Here is a 21,955-nt window from a genome sequence, read left to right on the forward strand (position 1 = left end):
ATAGATAGATAGATAGATAGATAGATAGATAGATAGATAGATAGATAGAGATGGCGGGAGACAGATAGATAGATAGATAGAGAGGGCGGGAGACAGATAGATAGATAGATAGATAGATAGATAGATAGATAGAGAGGGCGGGAGACAGATAGATAGATAGATAGATAGATAGATAGATAGAGAGGGCGGGAGACAGAGTGATAGATAGATAGATAGATAGATAGATAGATAGATAGATAGATAGAGAGGGCGGGAGACAGAGTGATAGATAGATAGATAGATAGATAGATAGATAGATAGAGAGGGCGGGAGACAGATAGATAGATAGATAGATAGATAGATAGATAGGGCGGGAGACAGAGTGATAGATAGATAGATAGATAGATAGATAGAGAGCGGGAGACAGAGTGAGAGATAGATAGATAGATAGATAGATAGATAGAGAGGGCGGGAGACAGAGAGATAGATAGATAGATAGATAGATAGATAGATAGATAGATAGATAGATAGAGAGGGCGGGAGATAGATAGATAGATAGATAGATAGATAGATAGGGCGGGAGACAGAGTGAGAGATAGATAGATAGATAGATCGATAGATAGATAGATAGATAGAGAGGGCGGGAGACAGAGTGAGAGATAGATAGATAGATAGATAGATAGAGAGGGCGGGAGACAGAGTGAGAGATAGATAGATAGATAGATAGATAGATAGATAGATAGATAGATAGATAGATAGATAGATAGATAGATAGATAGGGCAGGAGACAGAGTGAGAGATAGATAGATAGATAGATAGATAGATAGATAGATAGATAGATAGATAGGACGGGAGACAGAGTGAGAGATAGATAGATAGATAGATAGAGAGGGCGGGAGACAGAGTGAGAGATAGAAAATAGATAGATAGATAAATAGATAGATAGATAGATAGAGAGATAGGGCAGGAGACAGAGTGATAGATAGATAGATAGAGAGGGCGGGAGACAGAGTGAGAGATAGATAGATAGAGAGGGCGGGAGACAGAGTGAGAGATAGATAGATAGATAGATAGATAGATAGATAGATAGATAGGGCGGGAGACAGAGTGAGAGATAGATAGATAGATAGATAGATAGATAGATAGATAGGGCGGGAGACAGTGATAGATAGATAGATAGATAGATAGATAGATAGATAGATAGATAGAGAGGGCAGGAGACAGAGTGATAGATAGATAGATAGATAGATAGATAGATAGATAGGGCGGGCGACAGAGTGATAGATAGATAGATAGATAGATAGATAGATAGATAGATAGATAGATAGATAGATAGATAGATAGATAGATAGATAGATAGAGAGGGCGGGAGACAGAGTGATAGATAGATAGATAGATAGATAGATAGATAGATAGATAGATAGATAGAGAGGGCGGGAGACAGAGAGATAGATAGATAGATAGATAGATAGATAGATAGATAGATAGATAGATAGATAGGGCGGGAGACAGATAGATAGATAGATAGATAGATAGATAGATAGATAGATAGATAAATAGAGAGGGCGGGAGACAGAGTGATAGATAGATAGATAGATAGATAGATAGATAGATAGATAGATAGATAGATAGATAGATAGATAGATAGATAGATAGATAGATAGATAGATAGATAGATCGATAGATAGAGAGGGCGGGAGACAGAGTGATAGATAGATAGATAGATAGATAGATAGATAGATAGATAGATAGATAGATAGATAGATAGATAGATAGATAGATAGATAGATAGATGGATAGATAGATAGATGGATAGATAGATGGATAGATAGATAGATAGAGATGGCGGGAGACAGATAGATAGAGAGGGCGGGAGACAGATAGATAGATAGATAGATAGATAGATAGAGAGGGCGGGAGACAGAGTGATAGATAGATAGATAGATAGATAGATAGAGAGGGCGGGAGACAGAGTGATAGATAGATAGATAGATAGATAGATAGATAGATAGATAGATAGATAGATAGAGAGGGCGGGAGACAGAGTGATAGATAGATAGATAGATAGAGAGGGCGGGAGACAGATAGATAGATAGATAGATAGATAGATAGATAGATAGGGCGGGAGACAGAGTGATAGATAGATAGATAGATAGATAGATAGGAGAGGGCGGGAGACAGATAGATAGATAGATAGATAGAGAGGGCGGGAGACAGAGTGATAGATAGATAGATAGATAGATAGATAGATAGAGAGGGCGGGAGACAGAGTGATAGATAGATAGATAGATAGATAGATAGAGAGGGCGGGAGACAGAGTGATAGATAGATAGATAGATAGATAGATAGATAGATAGATAGATAGAGAGGGCGGGAGACAGAGTGATAGATAGATAGATAGAGAGGGCGGGAGACAGAGTGAGAGATAGATAGATAGAGAGGGCGGGAGACAGAGTGAGAGATAGATAGATAGATAGATAGATAGATAGATAGATAGATAGATAGATAGGGCGGGAGACAGAGTGAGAGATAGATAGATAGATAGATAGATAGATAGATAGAGAGGGCGGGAGACAGATAGATAGATAGATAGATAGATAGATAGGGCGGGAGACAGAGTGATAGATAGATATATAGATAGATAGATATATAGATAGATAGATAGATAGATAGATAGATAGATAGGGCGGGAGACAGATAGATAGATAGATAGATAGATAGATAGATAGATAGAGCGGGAGACAGAGTGAGAGATATATAGATAGATAGATAGATAGATAGATAGATAGATAGATAGATAGAGAGGGCGGGAGACAGAGTGAGAGATAGATAGATAGATAGATAGATAGATAGATAGATAGATAGATAGAGAGGGCGGGAGACAGAGTGAGAGATAGATAGATAGATAGATAGATAGATAGATAGATAGATAGATAGAGAGGGCGGGAGACAGAGTGAGATAGATAGATAGATAGATAGATAGATAGATAGATAGATAGATAGATAGATAGATAGAGAGGGCGGGAGACAGAGTGAGAGATAGATAGATAGATAGATAGATAGATAGATAGATAGATAGATAGATAGATAGATATGTGTGCATACCGGGTCTGGTGGCTCAGTGGATGAAGGCGTCCGCTGCAGTGGCCTGTGTTCAACCTCATGGTGATAGTTTTTTTTTGCTCTAGCCCCGCCCCCTCCCCCACTCGCCCCGCCCCCAATGGTGCGGCCCTCAGCCAGAAACCACACTGTAAATTTGGCCCCCGAGAGAAAGTTTGTGAGTACCCATGCTCTATGAGGTGTGGCATCTGCCTTCTGTAGATAGCTTGCTGACAGAACATTGTTACACCGCGGCCGTGGTTCAGCCTATGGTGCCTTCGTCCTCCTCCTGGGCACACAGCAGTCCTCCATGGCGTGTTGTGCGACCTGCAGTGCTCTACAACATGTGGATCTATGTGGCGTCACGCTGTTATTTCAGTAGCGTCTCGGGTACGCAGGGGTTCCAGTTTTAGAACCGCAGCTCCATGCACGATGCTCTATTTGGGCACTAAGGTTCTTACCTCACGCCTGGGAGGCAGAATTAATTCTCCAGCAACCATTCTCCGCCCAAAGGCCATTTTTCAGCAGGTCTTCTTCCCATGATTCTGCAACCTTGTTCCCAGAATGCCTTGAGCAGGGTTTTCTTGCACCATTTTAAGATTGCGACTTTTCTTATCTTTTTCACCACTACTTCTCAATCCAAAATGGTGACTGCTCACTTCCAGTCCCATCTCTTCCGGTCTATAGGTATCTAAGGGGCTGAATGTTTCATTTCCTTGCATTGCAACACTCATTGCTCCTGCTGGGATGTATTCGCTGCTGTTAGTGTATTTACGTTGCTGTTGGCTCTTCTTGTTCCAATTTTGGAATTCCTGTTGGACCCTTCTCTGTTTCCTGGTTTTACTTCTCCTCCCTGGTTTTTCTGTTGTCTTCTTCCGTTCCTGGAGTCTCCACTGTAGACTGAGATGTTTTCCTTTTGGAGTTTTTACTCTTGGGAGCTCCTTCTGGAAGGCACTGTCTGCCCTGGCATTACATTGTCAGCAGCACTATTGCTACGGGAAATGGTCGCCCTACCACAGACAGACCAGAACCTTCAAGACCTGGAACGGGAAACCTCTCTGTGCGCCAGAGACAGAAAGAGATGTTCCGGACCTGACAGATCATGTATTTTGACAGTTACTGGATTGACTTCAGATTGAATGAGCTAGTTCTGGCCAAAAAAAACCTGAATATCTTGGTCTTTATTAAAAGAAACAGCCTTTGTGATAAATACAGCCTGCTTCAGAATGCCTATTGTTCAGCTAGTCCTTGTCCAAACTCTTTTGAAAACTGACCTTGACATGACGGCGTACTCCAAAACAATGTGTTCACGTAATGCAACTCCTTTCATTTCTTGGTGTGATCAAGGTAGCCAGTTCAGGCCTTTGAATTCTGTGCCAGAGTAATTTCAATTAAGCTCCATAAGAATAATATTAAAGCCCCTGAGGCCTGTTTAATTCAATGTAGGTATTGATTCCTAAAGCTCACACCCCAGCAACAGCTGCTTTGATCAGCATAACACAGATTTGCTTGCGCTCATCTCAAATAGATGGATCTATTAATGCATATTAAAACATTACAAAAAAAGTTTACATTATACGGTAATTATCTAAATAGTTGAGTAACAAAGTTTGCACCCTGAAATACAAACTGTTTTTTAATTAATTTTATTTTATTTTACGAATTTAGCTCATGTTTGCTCGCTCAGAAGCTTGTCAAACAAGAGCGGTCTCTTCCGAACAGTATCTATCAGGTGATTGAATTTCAGTAATGTTCTATTGATCAGCACATGACAACAGTAGATATCATGTGGCGGAGAGTCTCTGGGTCCTGGTGTTGGGCTTTTAACGTCTACAAGTCCATAACCATCCAATGCTTGGTCCCAATGCTCTTCGTTCTGCACATGTGGCTGATGGCTGGAGTCGTCCTCATTATCTGCATCAATTACTGTATCTTATACTTATTTGCGCATCTGTTGGTTCAGTGGGGGTGTTGGTGGATCTATTTCTGGCTACTAAACTGGTTGATTTAGCTGACCATCAGAACTGCTGGATGAACCTGAGGTTGTACAGCTGGATAATCATGGGGTAATCCATAATGTTTCATGGAGTTGAGAAATACCATTGGTGTCTGTACCATAGGCTCTCTTGGAACTATTGGTGGCTCCATTTTAGCCTAGTGTGTACCATTTTTAACTGGGTTTTTGGTAATTTAACCCCTCTTCCGAATTCAATAGCACATAGATGCCTAAATAGTGTGGTCTTTCAGCCCATGGGCCACTTATGAACTTCATGTCTTCAACTGAAAACAAAGAAGGAAGTTGGCTGCCACTTTCTGCACTGCCCTGCATGGTAAGTCTTCTAAGAGCTGTCTTGCTGGTTTCTGTGTAATTCGTATAGGGAATACCAGAGACCATAGTTGTAATAGTTAGCAAAGTTGTCCCTTTTGTTGACAAGCTTATGTCCAATCTTGTTGTGAAAAGGGTTGGTGCCAAAACAATGATAGCATTGTTTCCTTGATGAAGGCACAATTGTCTTCGTAGACAGTGTCTTTGTCAAATAATTTGTCCTCTATGAGGCAGCCTTCATCAATACTGTGGCCTTCGATGATGATGTGGTCGTTGCTAACAGTATAGTTGAGTAGCTGTTCACCAACTGTAACTTCAGTGGCAGTATTTTTATTGAAAAGAAAGTGTTCGTCCTTACGGCTCCAACTCTTGACGATTCAGACTTCGTCACCGATAATTTTGTTTCAGCCACTGACATCCTTTTCTTGCTTAATTTCAAGGGAGAAGTGGATGGCGTTATTCTGTCTTTGATGTTGAGGGGGAAGATGTCTGACTTGTAGCAGATCTTTTTGTTGATTTTATGCTGTTTTAGCCCCAAGATCAGAAATTTTTAGCACAGACACAGATTCTTTTGGTGGGGGTCGCAAAGATCTCTGCTAAGTGCCTTCGACTGCATCCTTGGAAGTGTCAAGTTCCAACCTGTGCTTTCAGGCTTATTGATGATGGCTGCAAAGAGGGTCTTTTAATAGAACTTTGACTTGGAGCATCTCCATTTAGGGCCCGTCGAAGATAGACTTCTGTTGTTGTGCCTTCCCATTAAATATCCTAGGACCGTTTTCGGGGTTTCACCCCTCTTCAGCCAGGATAGCTTGACTCCAGTGCAACATTCCGTCCATCATCTTGTGTGTTTTGCTGTTCGCCCTATGTGGGAAGGGTATGCCCAGACGTGGGTCCCGTGCTCACTACACCACTGGAGTCAAGCTATCCTGGCTGAAGAGGGGTGAAACCCCGAAACCGGTCCTAGGATGCTTGATTCCGGTCCAGGGAAGACATGGCTTGGCAGTTCGGGCTGGACTGTTCCCATGAGGCACAGGGTCAAGACTGATTTGCATATGGCCATGTCTGACCTGGGGTGGCGTGGTGAGCAAAATAACGATGGATTAAACCCAGATCTGTGACTGGGGGTGAATGTTTTGTCAATGTGCAACATTCCATCCATCATCTTGTGTGTTTTACTGGGAATGATGCCACATTGTACCCTTTGATTCCACAATGTTGCTTGAGGATGAGACTTCTGCAAGACCAACTAGATATACAATGAAAGGAAGTCTTAAGGCAATGGGTCGATCACATTTGGATTGCTACAGAATGAAATGAGCTGACCGTTGCAAATTTGCCTTTCCAACAGGTTCATCTGGGATTTTTCCCTTTTAACTGAACCCGATTTTCGTTAGCTGTAAAACTGGGTGCACTTTACCCTTGCTAACGAGTGGTAAAGTGCTTGCTCTGTCCCTGTTAAACTTGGTATACTCATTATTTGCACATTTAATTGCTTATTAGTCCCTAGTATATGGTACTGCTTGTACCCAGGGCATGCAAACTAAATGCTGCTGGTGGGCTGCAGCACTCATTGTGCTACTCACCACTATAGGACTGAAAAACATGTCTCCAGGCGGCAGTCACACAGCCTGGGTGTGCAGTTTTAAACTACCATGTTGACCTGGCAAAATAAACATTTTACCAGGCCTATACCTTCTCTTTTAATACGTATAAGTCACCTTCAAGGTAGGCCTTACAAGCACATAGGACGGGGTGCATGGTATTTCAAATATAGGACATGTATCTTTAATGTTTTACATGGCCGGCAGTGACATAAAAAACAAAGTCATTTGCACTGTGGCAAGGTTAGCTCTCCAATAGGTTAATACTGATTTACACTATTGCATTCAATAAGTGCTAATTTCAGTTTGGAAGTAGCTAGAAAAATGGCCCAAGGGCTCATTTCGATAGTGTTTCATAAACCAACTCAATGGTCAAGTCGGATTTTAAGTTACTAATTTAGAAATGACACTTTGAAAAAGTGGTCATTTTCCATCCTGAAACTTAAAGGCCTTTCTGCCAGTGTCCAGCTGTTACCTGATCCCCCGATGGCTCCCTTGTGGTGAGATGTGTATTGCTTCTAACAGTGGACCTGGGTTTGGGGAGGAGAACTTCTTCCTTGAATAGGAGGCTGTGCCCAGCCTTTTAATGAGCTTCAAAGGATGCATACCATCTCACTAGCCGATGAAGGTCACACCTAGGCATGCTTCCTCTTTGTCTCTCTAGTCAGGCTCACACCAAACCTACTGGGAGTAGAGGAACTGACTAAAACTGGTGTAGGGGATTGACCAAGGCTTGCCCTCCACCCACAGGCTAGGAGTGGGCATAAACATGGACCCCACAGACACTTCTCCTCAGACCACTACTGGACCTGTCAAGAATCAATAGAACTGCCTTGCTTTCTGAAGAACCTGAAGGACGACTGGACCTTCTTGTCTTGAAACCGGGACTCCAGAAGTGACTCCAAGGGTCGGTTGACTGACCACCTGTTTGAGCTACAGGTACACAACAAGCTTCCAAAGGCCTTTCTCCCTGCAACTGCCCAACTGTCCAGATCCAACTAGACCTGTCCTTGACCCTGCCTCTGCTAGAGTGAGGGCTAAACCTCACATGGTCCCCCCAGGTCCTGGAACTTAGCGGGTATTAGAGTGTACCTCTCCAGTCCCCCAAACTGCAAGAAGTGGGACTTAGAATTGTTTGCCAATTTTCTGGCTAAAGGACCGACGGAGACCAGGGTCACCGTCCAGCCATCAACATCAAATTGCTAGTCTTTCTCAACTTGTTGGTTTGCCCCAGTGATGGAGATCCAGCTTCCAGACCAGTTTCTAAGTCCGAATGTAGATGGCTTTAACGAAGTTGAATAATGTGGAGACCTTCCTGAGCATGTACTTTGGACTTTGCCTGCTCAGAGCTTTCCTATCTTCATCGACTATCGCACCAAGACCCCTCGTTTCAGAACACTGCCATAATCAAGCCCAGTTTCGGATCCAGCTTGCAGCTCAGCCCACCAACTACTAGTAGACCATCACTTTTTCTCCATCTAACTTTCTAAGTCAGAAGGTAAACTTTACCTCGAGACGAACCTGGTCTCTGTATCCAAACCATGCTCCATCGCAATCGGCTGTGACTTTTGACTTTGATCCGGTCTAACATGACCAGATGATTACAGTTGGTGCTTTGTGCTTTCTGGTGCTATCTGTAGTTCAGGCTTCAAAAATTCATGTCTCGGTGCTACAATTTTTCTAAATTGTTTTGCCATTTTTCTTGTGGGGTATTTTCTCTTTATTACTGTTTGGGTGCTGCATAATTACATATTGCCTCCAAGTTAAACCTGACTGCTTTGTGCCATGCTAATGGAGGGTTAAACACAGGTTTATATTGTGACTTTAGTGGTTCACCCTGATAAGGATTGTGATAATTTTTTAGGTTGGTTCTCACCACCCTCAACTAATACTCCATTTTCTTACACTGACTTACTGGATGCATGAAGAAAACATTTGTGCAGGACAAGATCAATATGATATGTAATCATAAATCCATCTCCCAACAGAGGCCTTGTTAAAAGGCTAAAGTGCACACTTAAAAAACCTAACTGTAAGGGGTCTTTGGACCCCGTAAGAGCAAAACTTGCATATACACATCCTAGAATTCGGAGCAGTTATACTGGCCAGGAATGCCTCTAACTCTTGACCTGGCACCAGTAAGTTCTTGTAAGTACAGGTTGGGTTTCGCATCACAAGATAAACCTGACAGTAGAACATGTGCTGGTATCACAGAACATAATGTCAGATGTCTTAAGTAGTAAATCTGTTGACTGCCATGAATGGGAGCTGAACAGGAAACCACTATAATTGGTGTTGCAGACGTAAGGCAGTCTTTGCTACTCCCGAGTTCTCCAAATGGCAAAATTACGCTGGTAGGTGATATTTTCCTGATAGACAAGGGTAAGCATTTTGATTCCTTAGTCAGGCATCTGTCTACCTGCTTCACTCTACACCTCCCACTCAAAATTAAACCTGGTTCCGAATGTTATTCGGAAGTTGAAGATAGAGCCACGGGCACTGACACTGATTGATTCAGCATTCACCAGGGAGTTCAGGTACAAAGAGCTGTGGAGTCTCTCAGCAGAAACACTGACCCAATTCAGACTGACCTGTGGGTTCTGTCCTGGGACCAAGGACAAGTTTTACATTACAAACCAGCCTTCTTGCATCTGACCTGCCTGGCTGTTGCAGACCTAGAGTATGACCTCCTTAAAATTCCACCAAACTCTAGAAAGATTTGTTAGGCAGGTAGAGCGGCTTCTTCAGTGAAGTCCTATTTCACACAGTTCTGCATTTGGGCTTTTTCAGACACATTTGTCCCCTTTCGATGCCCCCACATGAGATACTGCCCCATCTTCTATACCTATTAGAGTGAGGCTTATGATAATCCACAGTTAGGGTATACTTTGCGGCTATATCCAAATATCACGGGACTTAAACTGCATCTTCGTTATCATGAAGCTAGACTAATGATTGAACTACAGTAATAACATTGTTGAGGGGACATTTTTGCACCTTCCCTCCTCTGGACAAAAAAATCCAGCAGTTGGAGAGCTCAACATTATACCAGGGTCTTATTTTTTAAAGGCTCTTTCAAGCCTATAAATAAGAACACCTCTTCAAATGCTATCATGGAAAAATGTGTTTGTGTTAGGAGTAAAATCTACAAGGTGCATTAGTGACATTCAGGCAATTTCTATAAAACCGCCTCATATTTAAGGTTTTGCAAGAACAAGGTAACTTTCTACGAATCATAAATTCATATTCAAGTGCCAACATATTTCTATTTGAAAGAGAATATTCAGTTACCAACCTCTTATTCTTAACCATATTGAAAAAAGTCTTAACATTCTTTAGGTCTGAAACATGTTTTTAAAATTGTATATCAATAGTATTAAGAAACTTTCGTAAAACTGATGAACTATTTGTTTCTTATGGAAATTCCAACAAGAGTTGTCATTTGTCAAAACAGGGCACAGCTTGTACCTCCTTATGCCACGCAAGAGCTGAGTGCCCCATCAAACGCAAGATTAAGGCACACTGAACTAGGGGCATAGCTGCCAAAGCTGTAAGCTTCCCTGGAATGGTCCTTTTAGACATATGAAAGGCAGCGACTTCGGCTTTAACCCATACCTTTGACAAGCATTTGCGTCTGGCTGTCCACTTGAAAGCTGAAATGGCATTGGGAGAGGCAGTGCTGTGTAACCTGTTTTGTTAAAGGGAGCCTCATTTCCAACCATACCTTTTGAATAATGCAATGTGCTGAATTGGTAATCTTAATTAGGGCTCCTGGTTTTATGGTATTTATTTTTTTGCCATTTCCGTCTGTATTTATCCATATTTATTTTTTGCTAATTTTATCTGTATTTATCCATATTTATTTGGGGTTTTGAGGAAAAATTAAGCTGAAATCCGTATATTTCCACATTTATTTAACCGAGAAATATGCTCTTATGCTAGAATGTCTGACAGGTTTCAATGCTGTGAACACCAGCAGAAGATAAATCAGTGCACTTATATGAAAGTTCAGTATCAAACCTTATGCATATCTGCTGCTGTTAAAGCCTCTTTACTAAAATTCCTTTCTTTTTTAACCCCTTAACTATCAACCCACACATCTACTGGCCTGGCAGTCATGGCAGACAGTATTTAGAATTACTCAAAAAGCAACTCAATTTCCGTTTTTATACACACTTAAAAATAAATACAGACAAAAAAATGAATGTTTTCTGTCTGTATTTATCTGTAAAAATCAGTAAAAACGGAAAACAGGGAGCCTTAATCTTAATTCAAGTATTGTCGGTCTGCTTGTTCTTCTGATCTTGCAGGCATTAGCAGTTTCTCCAGACTGAGTGTCTCTCTCAACATGCGCCTTCTGAAAGAATCTGAAAGTTAGCCATCGATGATTCTGAGGCACATGGCTTCTTCATCGGTAAAGTCATAGAATTTGCAATGTTTGATTGGTGTGCAAAGTATTTCAACAAACTCATTCATTGTTTCACCAGTCTGTTGTCGTGCTTTGCTGAAGATATACCTTTCATAATCAACATTTGGCATTGGATTGAACTTGCCTCCCAACGCTTCTTCCACCTTTGAGTACGACATTGCATCAGGCTGTGAATTATTTTTTTTTTTACCACTTCTTTCATAACCTGCAAGGTTTTTCAAATATTTAATGATTTTCTTATCTTCCTCCTCGAGTGCATCTATGAAGTCATCAAAGGTTTCAATGCATGTCGCCAATCTAGCACCAATGTTCTTTTTCTTGGACGTGTCGAACGGCTGTGGTGGCTTCTGGAACAAGGCCGCATTGTATTTTGCGCTCCCTTCTGCCGCCATTTTGCTAGTATGTCGTTCTGCTGATATCAATGTGCAGGGCGACTTTGAGAACTTCTGCGAGCCACAGCCCTGTGCAGAAGCATGTGTTGTGGTATAATTTAATTGCCCCCCGAGTGTGAATATGCTCTCTTTTCTTATACCTTGTTTGCGTTTTGATTATTTTCTTGCCTCGTGTGAATAGTTTCTTTATGTTTGGGGCCCAGCGTCTCCGCCGACAACATCACCAGCGGTATTGGCAGGAGACGCTCATCTGCAGGGCCTTCGATTGCTTCTCCAGCCATATATGGGCTGAAGCAGGGCTTTGACTCCGTATGAGTTGGTCACAGACTGCTTTGTATTGATTCTGGGCTCATGTGGCATGCACAAGCAGTTTCCCCTACTGTTGCAAACTCTCAGGTGAAGCAGTTTTATTTTCCACAGACAAGTAATTCCAGACACTTCACCAGTTGTAGCGTCTTCCCCAGCCTTGGAGCATGCAGATAGATTACACCACACATGGGAGATGCAGTTAAACATATCTTTATTCTTTAACATCCATTCATGCTCTGCTCGTGCCACACCCTAACACCTCCCCTGCATACTTCCTGTTCAGAGTCCTCCCAGAACCACAAGGGTCCTAGTGCCTGTGGCATCAATAGGCTACAGTGAACAGAATGTATCTATCAAGGGCTTGACATAGTTAATAAAGGGGCGTTTATTATAGCTCAAGAATGCATGTTAAAGGAACAGTTTCAGTTCCTAATACGGTAGCCTGCAACGCTCCCACCACAAAATTGACACCGAAAACACATTTAAACTCAAAGGAAATGCGTGACTATTTCTGAGCAACTTTTTAAAGTTGCCTGTTCGTATAAGCTGTTTGTGACATTTTGACTGCAATTGGATGTTTCTGTGGCATTGGTGAAACAAATGTTTTCAAATTCCGCAGGTTTCTGAAATTACTTGCACTTTTTAGATTCTATTGGCTAATTACATTTCACACCAGTCATGTTTTCTAAGGGTGGGCGTAGTTCGCGAAGTAGCACTTCACGAAGCTACGCAAAGTGAAGTTCGCACTACGCGAGCTACGCGTAGCACTTCGCGAACTGCGAAGTAACATGTTCGCACTGTGCAAGATGTTGTTTTCAATGATTGCACAGTGCGGACAAGCAACCGGCACTGTGCAATCATTGAAAATGGCATATTGCACAGTGCGAGCTGTAGTTTTCTGCTGCTCGAGTAGATTTTTACTCGAGCTGCAGCTTTCTCAACGCGAACTGGTAGTTTCTCATCGCGAGCGGTCGCGAGCATACGCGACCCCTCGCAATGAGAAACCTGACCTTCTCGCGTTGGGAATCTCGCCGGGAGGTTTATTTTCCATGCTCGCGAACAAGGAAAAAGTCTCGCCAGGATGTCATTTTGCTTGCTCGCGGTCGCCAACTTGACGTTGAGGACCGCGAGCAAGCAAAAAATGACCGCAGCACTACGCAACACTACGCTACGCGTGTTCGCACTGTGCTACGTGCAGTTCGCGTAGCGCGAAGTAGCGCGAACTTCGCAAACTACGCGAGCGTAGCGTAGTGCTTCGCCCAGGCCTAATGTTTTCTACTTTCTTCTTCCATGTTTCTCAGGCGGTTGGATTCCATCAGCCGGGCAGTATTAGAATTGCCACGACTCCAACACGAGTGGATGAGTTTCGATACCAAACGGCGCGTGCAGGCTGGCACCCAACGCCGCAGTCTTTCGTCGAGCCTGAGAGAGTGCTAGAGCTGTTTCCGCTACTCAACATGGAGAAGGTAAAGACACGTAATCTGATGAGATGGATGTTTACAAGTATTCGTTTATCTATAACCGTGGGTAGACACTAGCATTCAAGATTAACATGCCACGCGTTTCACAAACAGGATTAAACAGTGAAGTGATGCCCACGCATTTTGTATAACGGTGTTGTAATAGCACAGAAATGGATATCATGGGAGATGTATCTAATTTATGCGTGTGGAGAGGAGAATTCCATGCACATGAAAAAAGCCGGCTATATTATAATTAATATTATTAGAATTATTTCTGTAGTAAGAGGTGTGGTGCAGCGGCCAGGGCGGCTGACTCCAGAACAGGGGGGTTCGATCGCCGGCGGCAGGGTAGCCCAGCACCTTATGACTGTGGGCAATAGTTCGCTTCATCTTCCCGACGGGCCCCAGCACCGGGACACCTTCCCTGGTATTGCTGGTATGATTATTATTATTGGGTGGCAGACCCAGCCACAGGGGCAGTGCAGCTATGGACACATAAGATGTCTTAGGAGCAATATAATAGAAGCACAGTAATGAGAGAAGAGAGCAAAGAACAGTTGAGCAATTTACACATAATAGGATATCATAGACTCATAGACAAGGCAGCTATAAAAGGAGAAAACAAGTTGTTGATTATTAACCATAGAAGTAGAATCTTAAGAGATGCATTCATTTTCTGGTCCCACAGAATCGGGAGCTAGTCAAATATGGTGAGAGATGGAGTTGCATAGTCTTCAGACAAGGCATGAAAATGTTTGCTTTGAGGTTTTACTGTTTCAGGATTTGGAAATTACAAGAATTGGATTATCTCTGTTGATGGTAGCTTGTTTGCTCATCTGAGGGTGGGAATTGAAGACTGAATTGAGTTCTGTGCAATCTTGAAATCACTTCGAGATCAAGTAAGATCCAGTGAAATTTTCTTAGGACAGCAGTGATGTGAGCTATAATTTTTGCCTCCTGCAACCAGCCGAGCAGCAGTGTGGAGATGGTTTTTAATGGTGCAGTAAAAGAGTTGAAGCGACCTGCTAGGATTGCAATTCTTCGACCAAGATGTGTAGGAACCAGGTGCTTGTAGTAGGGTTCAGCTTCCTGACCGGATGACGTTGCTAGGAATCAGACTTGGTTATAAAGGTTATAAAGATTCAAAGTAGTAGCTTACACAATTACTGTGGTTATGGACAAAATAAAGTGAAAATTATAGTGAATGTTTTTAAGCATTTTTAAGCGATTGCTATCTACCTCTCTGGGATACTCCCAGTACCCGCAATCTTAATTTGGTCAGAGAATGTCACCTTATACCACCCTCTCAATTACTTTTTGCTTTTGGATCTGATGCTTTCGATCTGTGGGTACAGCCTTATCCTTGAGCTCTGTAAATTCTGAATCAGAAAAACACAGCACATGCAAAAAGAATAAATCTAATATGTAGAGCATATGGAGATGGCCACAGCTGTGTATTCACAGTGCCATTTTGTTTCCACTGACCCAAACCTGGATCAATTGTTAGAATTGTACACATGGGTATTGGAGCATCATCTGATTCTATGGAGGGTGTAGGAGTACTAAAAGGGATAGATATTGTCCCCATAACTGAAAAATGCTCATGGCTGTTCATATGGAATCTTCAGAAATGTCCATGAAAACTACTTAACGCTGTAGATCACTGGCAATGTGTGAAACCATATTTCCATATTTGTTGATTGGAAAAAAGTTTTTTTTAAACACACAGCCTAGCCACAGGGCAAATGTGCTTAGCCAAGTTAACTGAGCTTTTATATATATGTGGGCGAGGCAGAGAACCTGTTGAAAAGCCAGGCTCTCCACTCAAGACATTGGTTCTTTGGTATGGCCTCACAGGAGATTCATGGACCATGCCATCACCAGTATAGGTGAGGAGGCTGCAACAGACTGCATGGGTATGCATTTCTTCAGAGGCAGTAGAGTTCAGCGAGGTCTGCAAAGTATGTGAGCTGCTTGGTGTGTGACATCAAGTCTGTGATACACGAGAAATAGGGATAGTCTAAAAGTCCCAGGACACCAAAGGACAGCTAATGACTTTCAACGGTAGCAGCTATTAGTGGAGTGAAAGTTCCTCATGTTTCAGAGCATTCTTTGCCTGGCAGGGAAGTATTCTGACATCGGGTATAGAATTTTTAACAGTGTTTTTTAGAGCCATCCCTACCTAGGATATCAACTCTAACTTGCAGTATTTATCGCAAAGAGAGGAGAAAGGAGATCCTTATTTATACAGGCCTGTTTGTTTTCTTTAGTCACAGTATGTTATTAAGGTGTTGACAATGGTGGGGAATTAATTGCCTGTTGGCATAAAGGAAGATGGAGCACTAATGTGTATTCCTTGTGTGAAAGCTGATTAAATTGTTACATTAAGAATCCCTCCGAGCACAGATTTCATTAAATCAAATTACTTTCCGGACCACCACCTGAAAAAACAATTTCTTGCATTTTTCTGGACCCCAGTAGGACAAAGCACCTTCTGCAACTTATCCTTCAACAAATCTGCCACTGTGCTCCCCAGCTGCAACAAATAAAATTCAATACCGACCACTGAGAGGTGAACCCCATCATCCCTGAAAAACGGAGGTACTCCAAACAAATATCCCTTCCTCCTCACAAAACTTGCACAACTCTCTGTTCACTTTGCAGCGCACTCTATCAGCGCTCCAGGATTTTTGCATCTTGCCACTCCCTCCTGGGCAATGAGCCATTCCACAGCACTATTCTGCCTGACCAGCCCCCTTCAATTCCCGCAAATCCGCCTTCATGGCCTTCGACAACACCAACCCTTCCTGCTTCTCAAGGTCATTTTCCCAGAGATGCACCAACACCATATCCTGACACACACTAGGAGGCGAAATTTCCAGTTTATGGAGCAATTTATGCCAACTCGTGTCCCTTTTCTAAACTATTTAACTTGGTAGCTAAGGTCGTCCATTCCCACCTGTTCCCCATATCTCCTGGCAGCCACTTGTCAAGCTGCCACTTAACAAAAAGAATGGCAGCAAATCCACATTTCAGTGCAATCTCATTTTGGGCCAACCACACAACCTGTTATGTAAACAGCAGCAAACAATTAAACAATGCCATTACTCCAACAATGATATTGGTCTAACATCTTTGAAAACAGTCTGATTTCCACCTCCCCAAGTGCTTTATAACTTCCATGGAACAAAGACTCATTTCTGCTTCCTTCACCACTCCTATCTGGAAAAAGTGTGTCCCATATTCCCCTGCAAGTAGCTGCAACCTCCCAAGAGCCTTGTGCAGAACCCCCAAGAGCTGTGATGCCATAACCCTTAATCTGTCTCCATGTCTAAAACCTCTCCTCCACCAAATCATCGGAGCAGCCCTTCTCATTCGGGTATGCCGAGAACATCACTCATCTCCATTGTCCCTTCTGATCTGTCTTTGACCACACCAGCCTGATTCGAACACAGGTTGTTACCCCCTCAATGGTATCCCTTTGTACCACCTTGCACTGCAATCTCAACAGCCTTGCTACCCTGAAGGCTACAAAAAATAGCCACACCATCGACAAAGCAAATACCTAACAATACCCCGTCAAGTTGAACACTCGCAAAGTCAGAGGTCTCTGCACCTTCACATTCCCTCCCTTTCTCCAGGCCAACCTTCCGAAATTCTCTTTCCCATCTCTCCAGCCAATGGCTTATAGCCCCAATAAAGCTTTTCACAGAAAGCCAATCTTGCCAACTTACCCGCAATAGTAACTTCTAACAAACTTTTTTCAGTCACCACCATTATAAGGTTTACTACATGATCCCAACCCTGCTTTAAGCCCTGTACTGTATTCCCCCCACCTTGCTCCAAAAGGCAAGCATTCTACCTATGCCTGAGTAAAAGCCTTCCATGTTGACTCAGACAACAACCACTCAATCAACTCTACCTCCCGGACCACCCTATGTCGCAAAAGTACAGAGGTATCTCCATCTTCACTGCATCCCCCTTTGGAGCCTACCCATAGTATCTCCTCCACTGCAAACAAGATAAAGCCTCTGCAATGCCATTGTCAATTCCAGCTATATGCCTTGCCTTGAACACAATATTGTTGCAAGCACTCCAGCACAAAGCTCTCAAAAGCCACTAGACTTTTCGGTCTCTCGCTGACTGTCTGTTCACTGTATTAACAATGGAGATGATGTTTATGTTACTTGAAAAGTACCTCCCCCCACAAAACCACTGCCACTAGCAGGGGAAGGAACTCCAAAATGGTAATCTTACATCCACCAATCCACTAATCCTATATCCACCAATACCAAATCATGCTCCACCGGCAGCATCAGAAAAGCTCTGAATGGACCATTCCACCACCTTTCCCAAGCCTCTCCTGGGTATTCCATTGAAATCCAATAAGAAGGTTTGCCACACCATCAAATCCGCATTAACCCCCACCCCAGAGAGTCACAATCTTGCACTTTCTGCTTGGCTTGCATCCCTTTCAACAATCTCTCTTATTTGTCCTGTGGTAACCTCCCTCCATCTTCTTAGAATCCAATTCCACCCCAGACATGTTCGCATCGTACTCTGCCCCACTGTCTTCTATAGGCCCAATAGCACCCCAAAATCCATGATCAAGTCCTCAAAACTCTGAAAAATTTGGTGCGCTTCTGAAGCTGCCTGTCCAGCAAAGAAGAAATCATCCAAATAGTATGGCATACATTCCTCACCAGTAATCCACATGAATAAATACTGCAAGGCCCACCGTGCTAGACGTAGTAAGGCTGAAGGCTGAAGTAGATGAGATAATAAATGGGAGTCTGCCTTTGGAAATGATAGAACTTTATGAGCAAGACGTACTGTTGTTTGTGGCAAAGTATGTCACTCGTAAGGCGAGGCCGGCACATGAGAAGTTGACAGAAGTGGCACAGAAGTATGATGTGGATTTGTCCAAAACACAAATGTTGCAGGGAAATCATAGGCTAAATTATAGTCATCAAGTTTTGGAGGAGAAAAGAGTCATAGGGCAGAAAATACACATTCAAGAGTTGGCTGTAGGGACACGCATGAGCATGTTTGAGAAGTGGGGAGAAAGATGGTCAAAGAAAAAGAGTGTCAAGAAGTGAATAGCAGATACACCACTTCGGGAGAGGGGGACTGCAGGAGTAGAGGCTTACCCATTGCAAGAGGTGCCAAGCGGAGGATATGTGCATGTGCTTTGGAGCAGGGGTGATTTGGCAGCATTTACAAACTATTTTCCTCGGCTGAGGGACGAAACCTGCTGAATGGTACAAGCAAGTCTATCACTTTGATAAAATCTCAAAAGTATTGTGGATTGATTTGAACACACTGTTTGACATCGTGGTATCTAGTGATTTATGGTCTGCGTGTAAAATTGCAGTTGATTGGCCGTCTGCCGAACCAATCTGAGACCACATAACGCATGGTCCTTCACCTTTAGTCATGAAAACGTTTAAGCAGATAATCACATGGTTACAGTCCAAGATCTCACCACAATATATTGATTGGGTTAAGGTAGATTGAGCCACTCAGGAGCCCAAGGAGGCAGTACATGCCTATTACGAAAGGCTCTTGCAAGCCTTTAAGCAGCATAGTGGCTTGGCCACTCTAGATTCTAAGGATATGGGACAGTTTGTTTCCACTTTTGTTTTGGGATTGAGGCCGAAATCAGCTTTATGATCCAACAGCATTTGATTTGGTGGCAGAACAAGTGAGTGGACTAGATTCTGCAGTAGGCCAGATACTGTAGTGACGAGGTAGATTCTAAGCATAGGAAAATAAAGGATAAGCTGATGCTAGTCCAGGTGAGGAATGCAGATAGGGTAGACCAAGTGCCGACAAGCGGAGGAACGTTGGGTCAGAAGCAGGGAAATAATCATAGAGGGACCTGTCGTAGGTAAAAGCAGTCCAGATGTAGCCAGGTAGTAGGTTCCAAGAAGATAGTTTATTAATCCAGTTACAGAAGATGTAGTTTGTAGAAAGATGGTAAGTAAGATGATAAATAGCTCCACCAGGAGCAGCCTCCCTGCTGCTCAGCCTGCATTCACCAACTGACTCTCAATCATAACCCAGGCAACCAAGCATTCCATGACATCACCACACATTCCAACACTCATCCTGGCTGAACAGTAGGGAAGAAATGCACAAAAGAAAGGAGAGGCGATAATCGAGTTACAACAGGTCCCAGAATGCGTCAACACACACAGGTTAGGGAAGAAGGCAAGCCATAGATTCTAAGACTGGCATCAAGGTCGTTACCCTAAAGAAAACCACTGCATGTCATTATTGTCACAAGATCGAGCATTGGAAGTGCAAGTGTCGATTAAATCCAGCGAATCGTCTTCAGGATGAGGAGATAGTGCAGGTACCTGATGTTGTAAACACTGTAATGCGCGACCCAGGTCAATGAACGGAGGGGTTCCGAGTCAGCAAAAGCAGGTTCCCCGACCTCTGAGAATCCCACAAGGAAACCGAGTATACCAGCAGATGCCCTTAATCGAAACTCTGGAGGAGTTTGATCCAGACCCGTTACAATGACTGTGCCTGAAGGGGGAGGAAGACTGTGCCAATGGAGCAGTCTTAGAGGTAGACCAGAGTGGACCATATGTGGAGGCAGACATGGATGGTCAACCCATTACATTCCTGATTGACATTGCGCTACCTGTTCTACTGTGAGATCTGCTATAGTCCCAAACCTACTCCTCTCTGGACAATCGATCCAAGTTGTAGGCGTTGCCATAAGAAAACGACTAATCCGTTAACAAATAAGATGCCTGTGAGAATAGGAACCTTTCAAGATCGACCCCACTTTGTGGTGTGTGATTAGAGTCCAGTCTGTTTGTGATCTTTTATGTAAATTGAATTGTACCATCTATTGCACGCCTAAAGGAGTACAGCTACAGACTAATGATGATAACATTGCATTCAAACTGTCAAATCAGAATCTCTGCATAGAGATGATCCCCGTGCTGATGGTTGAAGACCTGCATATGACTTGAGGGATTCAGTCTCTCCAGTGGTGTTTGATTTCATAGGAGAAGGGAGAGGACTGATTCGAGGGGTTGAGCCAGTTAAGATACAGATCAAGCCGAATGCTGAGTTTTGGAGAATATCTCAGTACAACCTGACTCCGGAAACGGTAGCAGGAATTACACCCATGATTGAGTCAATGATCAAGCAAGGTATTCTGAAGGAAATCATGGGGAGCCCATGTAATTCTCCTATAAAGGGGGATTGCAGAAGCCAAGCAAGAAGTACAGGATCGTGCAAGACCTGCGAAAGGTCAACACGATCGTAGTTCCATATTGTCCTGTGGTACCGAATCCATCTGTGATCTTGTTCCAAATTCCTTGTGAGGCTGAATAGTTTACAGTGATTGATCTATGTCCAGCGTTTTTCTCGATACCCTTACACAAGGAAAGCCAATTTTTGTTTGCGTTCCATCTGGAAAATCATGTGCCAACGTGGTGTCACATCCAACAAGGGTATACTGAGAGTTCATCAATCTTTAATCAGATTTTGAAAAAGAACATTGAAAGTCTAATACTGCCTCAGAGTTCAGTACTATTCATGACGTCCTGATTGCATCGGAGACGGAGGAGGCTTGCAGGATCTATACTGTTGCACTGTTAAACAACCTGGCAGAAAACGGGCACAAAGTGTCCCTAAGCAAACTCCAGTACTGTTAGCCTGAAGTCCAGTATTTGGATCATCACATTGAGAAAGGCAAGTGGAAGGTGTAACCAGACTGCATTTAGGCGATCATGAAAATGAATGCGCCTACCACACAAAAGGAAGTCTGGATGTTTTTGGAAATGGTTGGGTACTGTTGTCTGTGGATTTCCAACTTCTCATTGAAAGCAAAACCTTTGCAGAGGTTAACACACAAGGATGTGAGTGATCTGGTACAATGGGATAACAACTGTTTGGTTGCCTTCTTGGAGCTGAGAGAAAGCCTGTGTCGCGCTCCGGCTCTAGGAATGCCTGCTTACAACAAAGCATTCTCATTATTCTGTTGCGAGCGGAAGGGTTGTGCACTGTCTGTACTCACCATTACATATGGAGGTGTCTGTAGACCAGTTGCCTACTTTTCAGCTACATTGGATCCTGTAGCTTCAGCGTTGCCCGGATGTCTCGGATCCGTTGCTGCAACAGGGGTCAGCATTGAAAGGTGTGAGATACATTCTGGTTGTGGTGTGTGTCTTCTTAAGGTGAGTGGAAGCATATCCAACCAGAAGGTGTGATAGTCTCATGGTAGCAAAGCTGCTGCTTAGGGAGATTTATATTGTGCTTCGGATTTCCAACTTCATTGAAGTCGGATAGTGGAACGCACATCCTCAGTGAGATTATGAAGCTGTTGTGTA

The 21,955-nt window shown here is 43.1% G+C and overlaps 1 protein-coding gene across 1 annotated transcript in view; it reads left to right on the plus strand.

The window, feature by feature from the left end:
* Window positions 1-21,955, plus strand: part of DMGDH (dimethylglycine dehydrogenase) — a 530,714-nt gene that overhangs the window by 174,902 nt on the left and 333,857 nt on the right. Inside the window, exon 4 of the mRNA XM_085632255.1 lies at window positions 13,437-13,601. Within this exon, the coding sequence (XP_085488381.1) occupies window positions 13,437-13,601 (165 nt within the window). The remainder of the gene's footprint in view (window positions 1-13,436; window positions 13,602-21,955) is intronic.

The sequence above is a fragment of the Triturus cristatus genome, chromosome 2_1 (genome assembly GCF_964204655.1).
Source record: "Triturus cristatus chromosome 2_1, aTriCri1.1, whole genome shotgun sequence".
Lineage (NCBI taxonomy): Eukaryota > Metazoa > Chordata > Amphibia > Caudata > Salamandridae > Triturus > Triturus cristatus.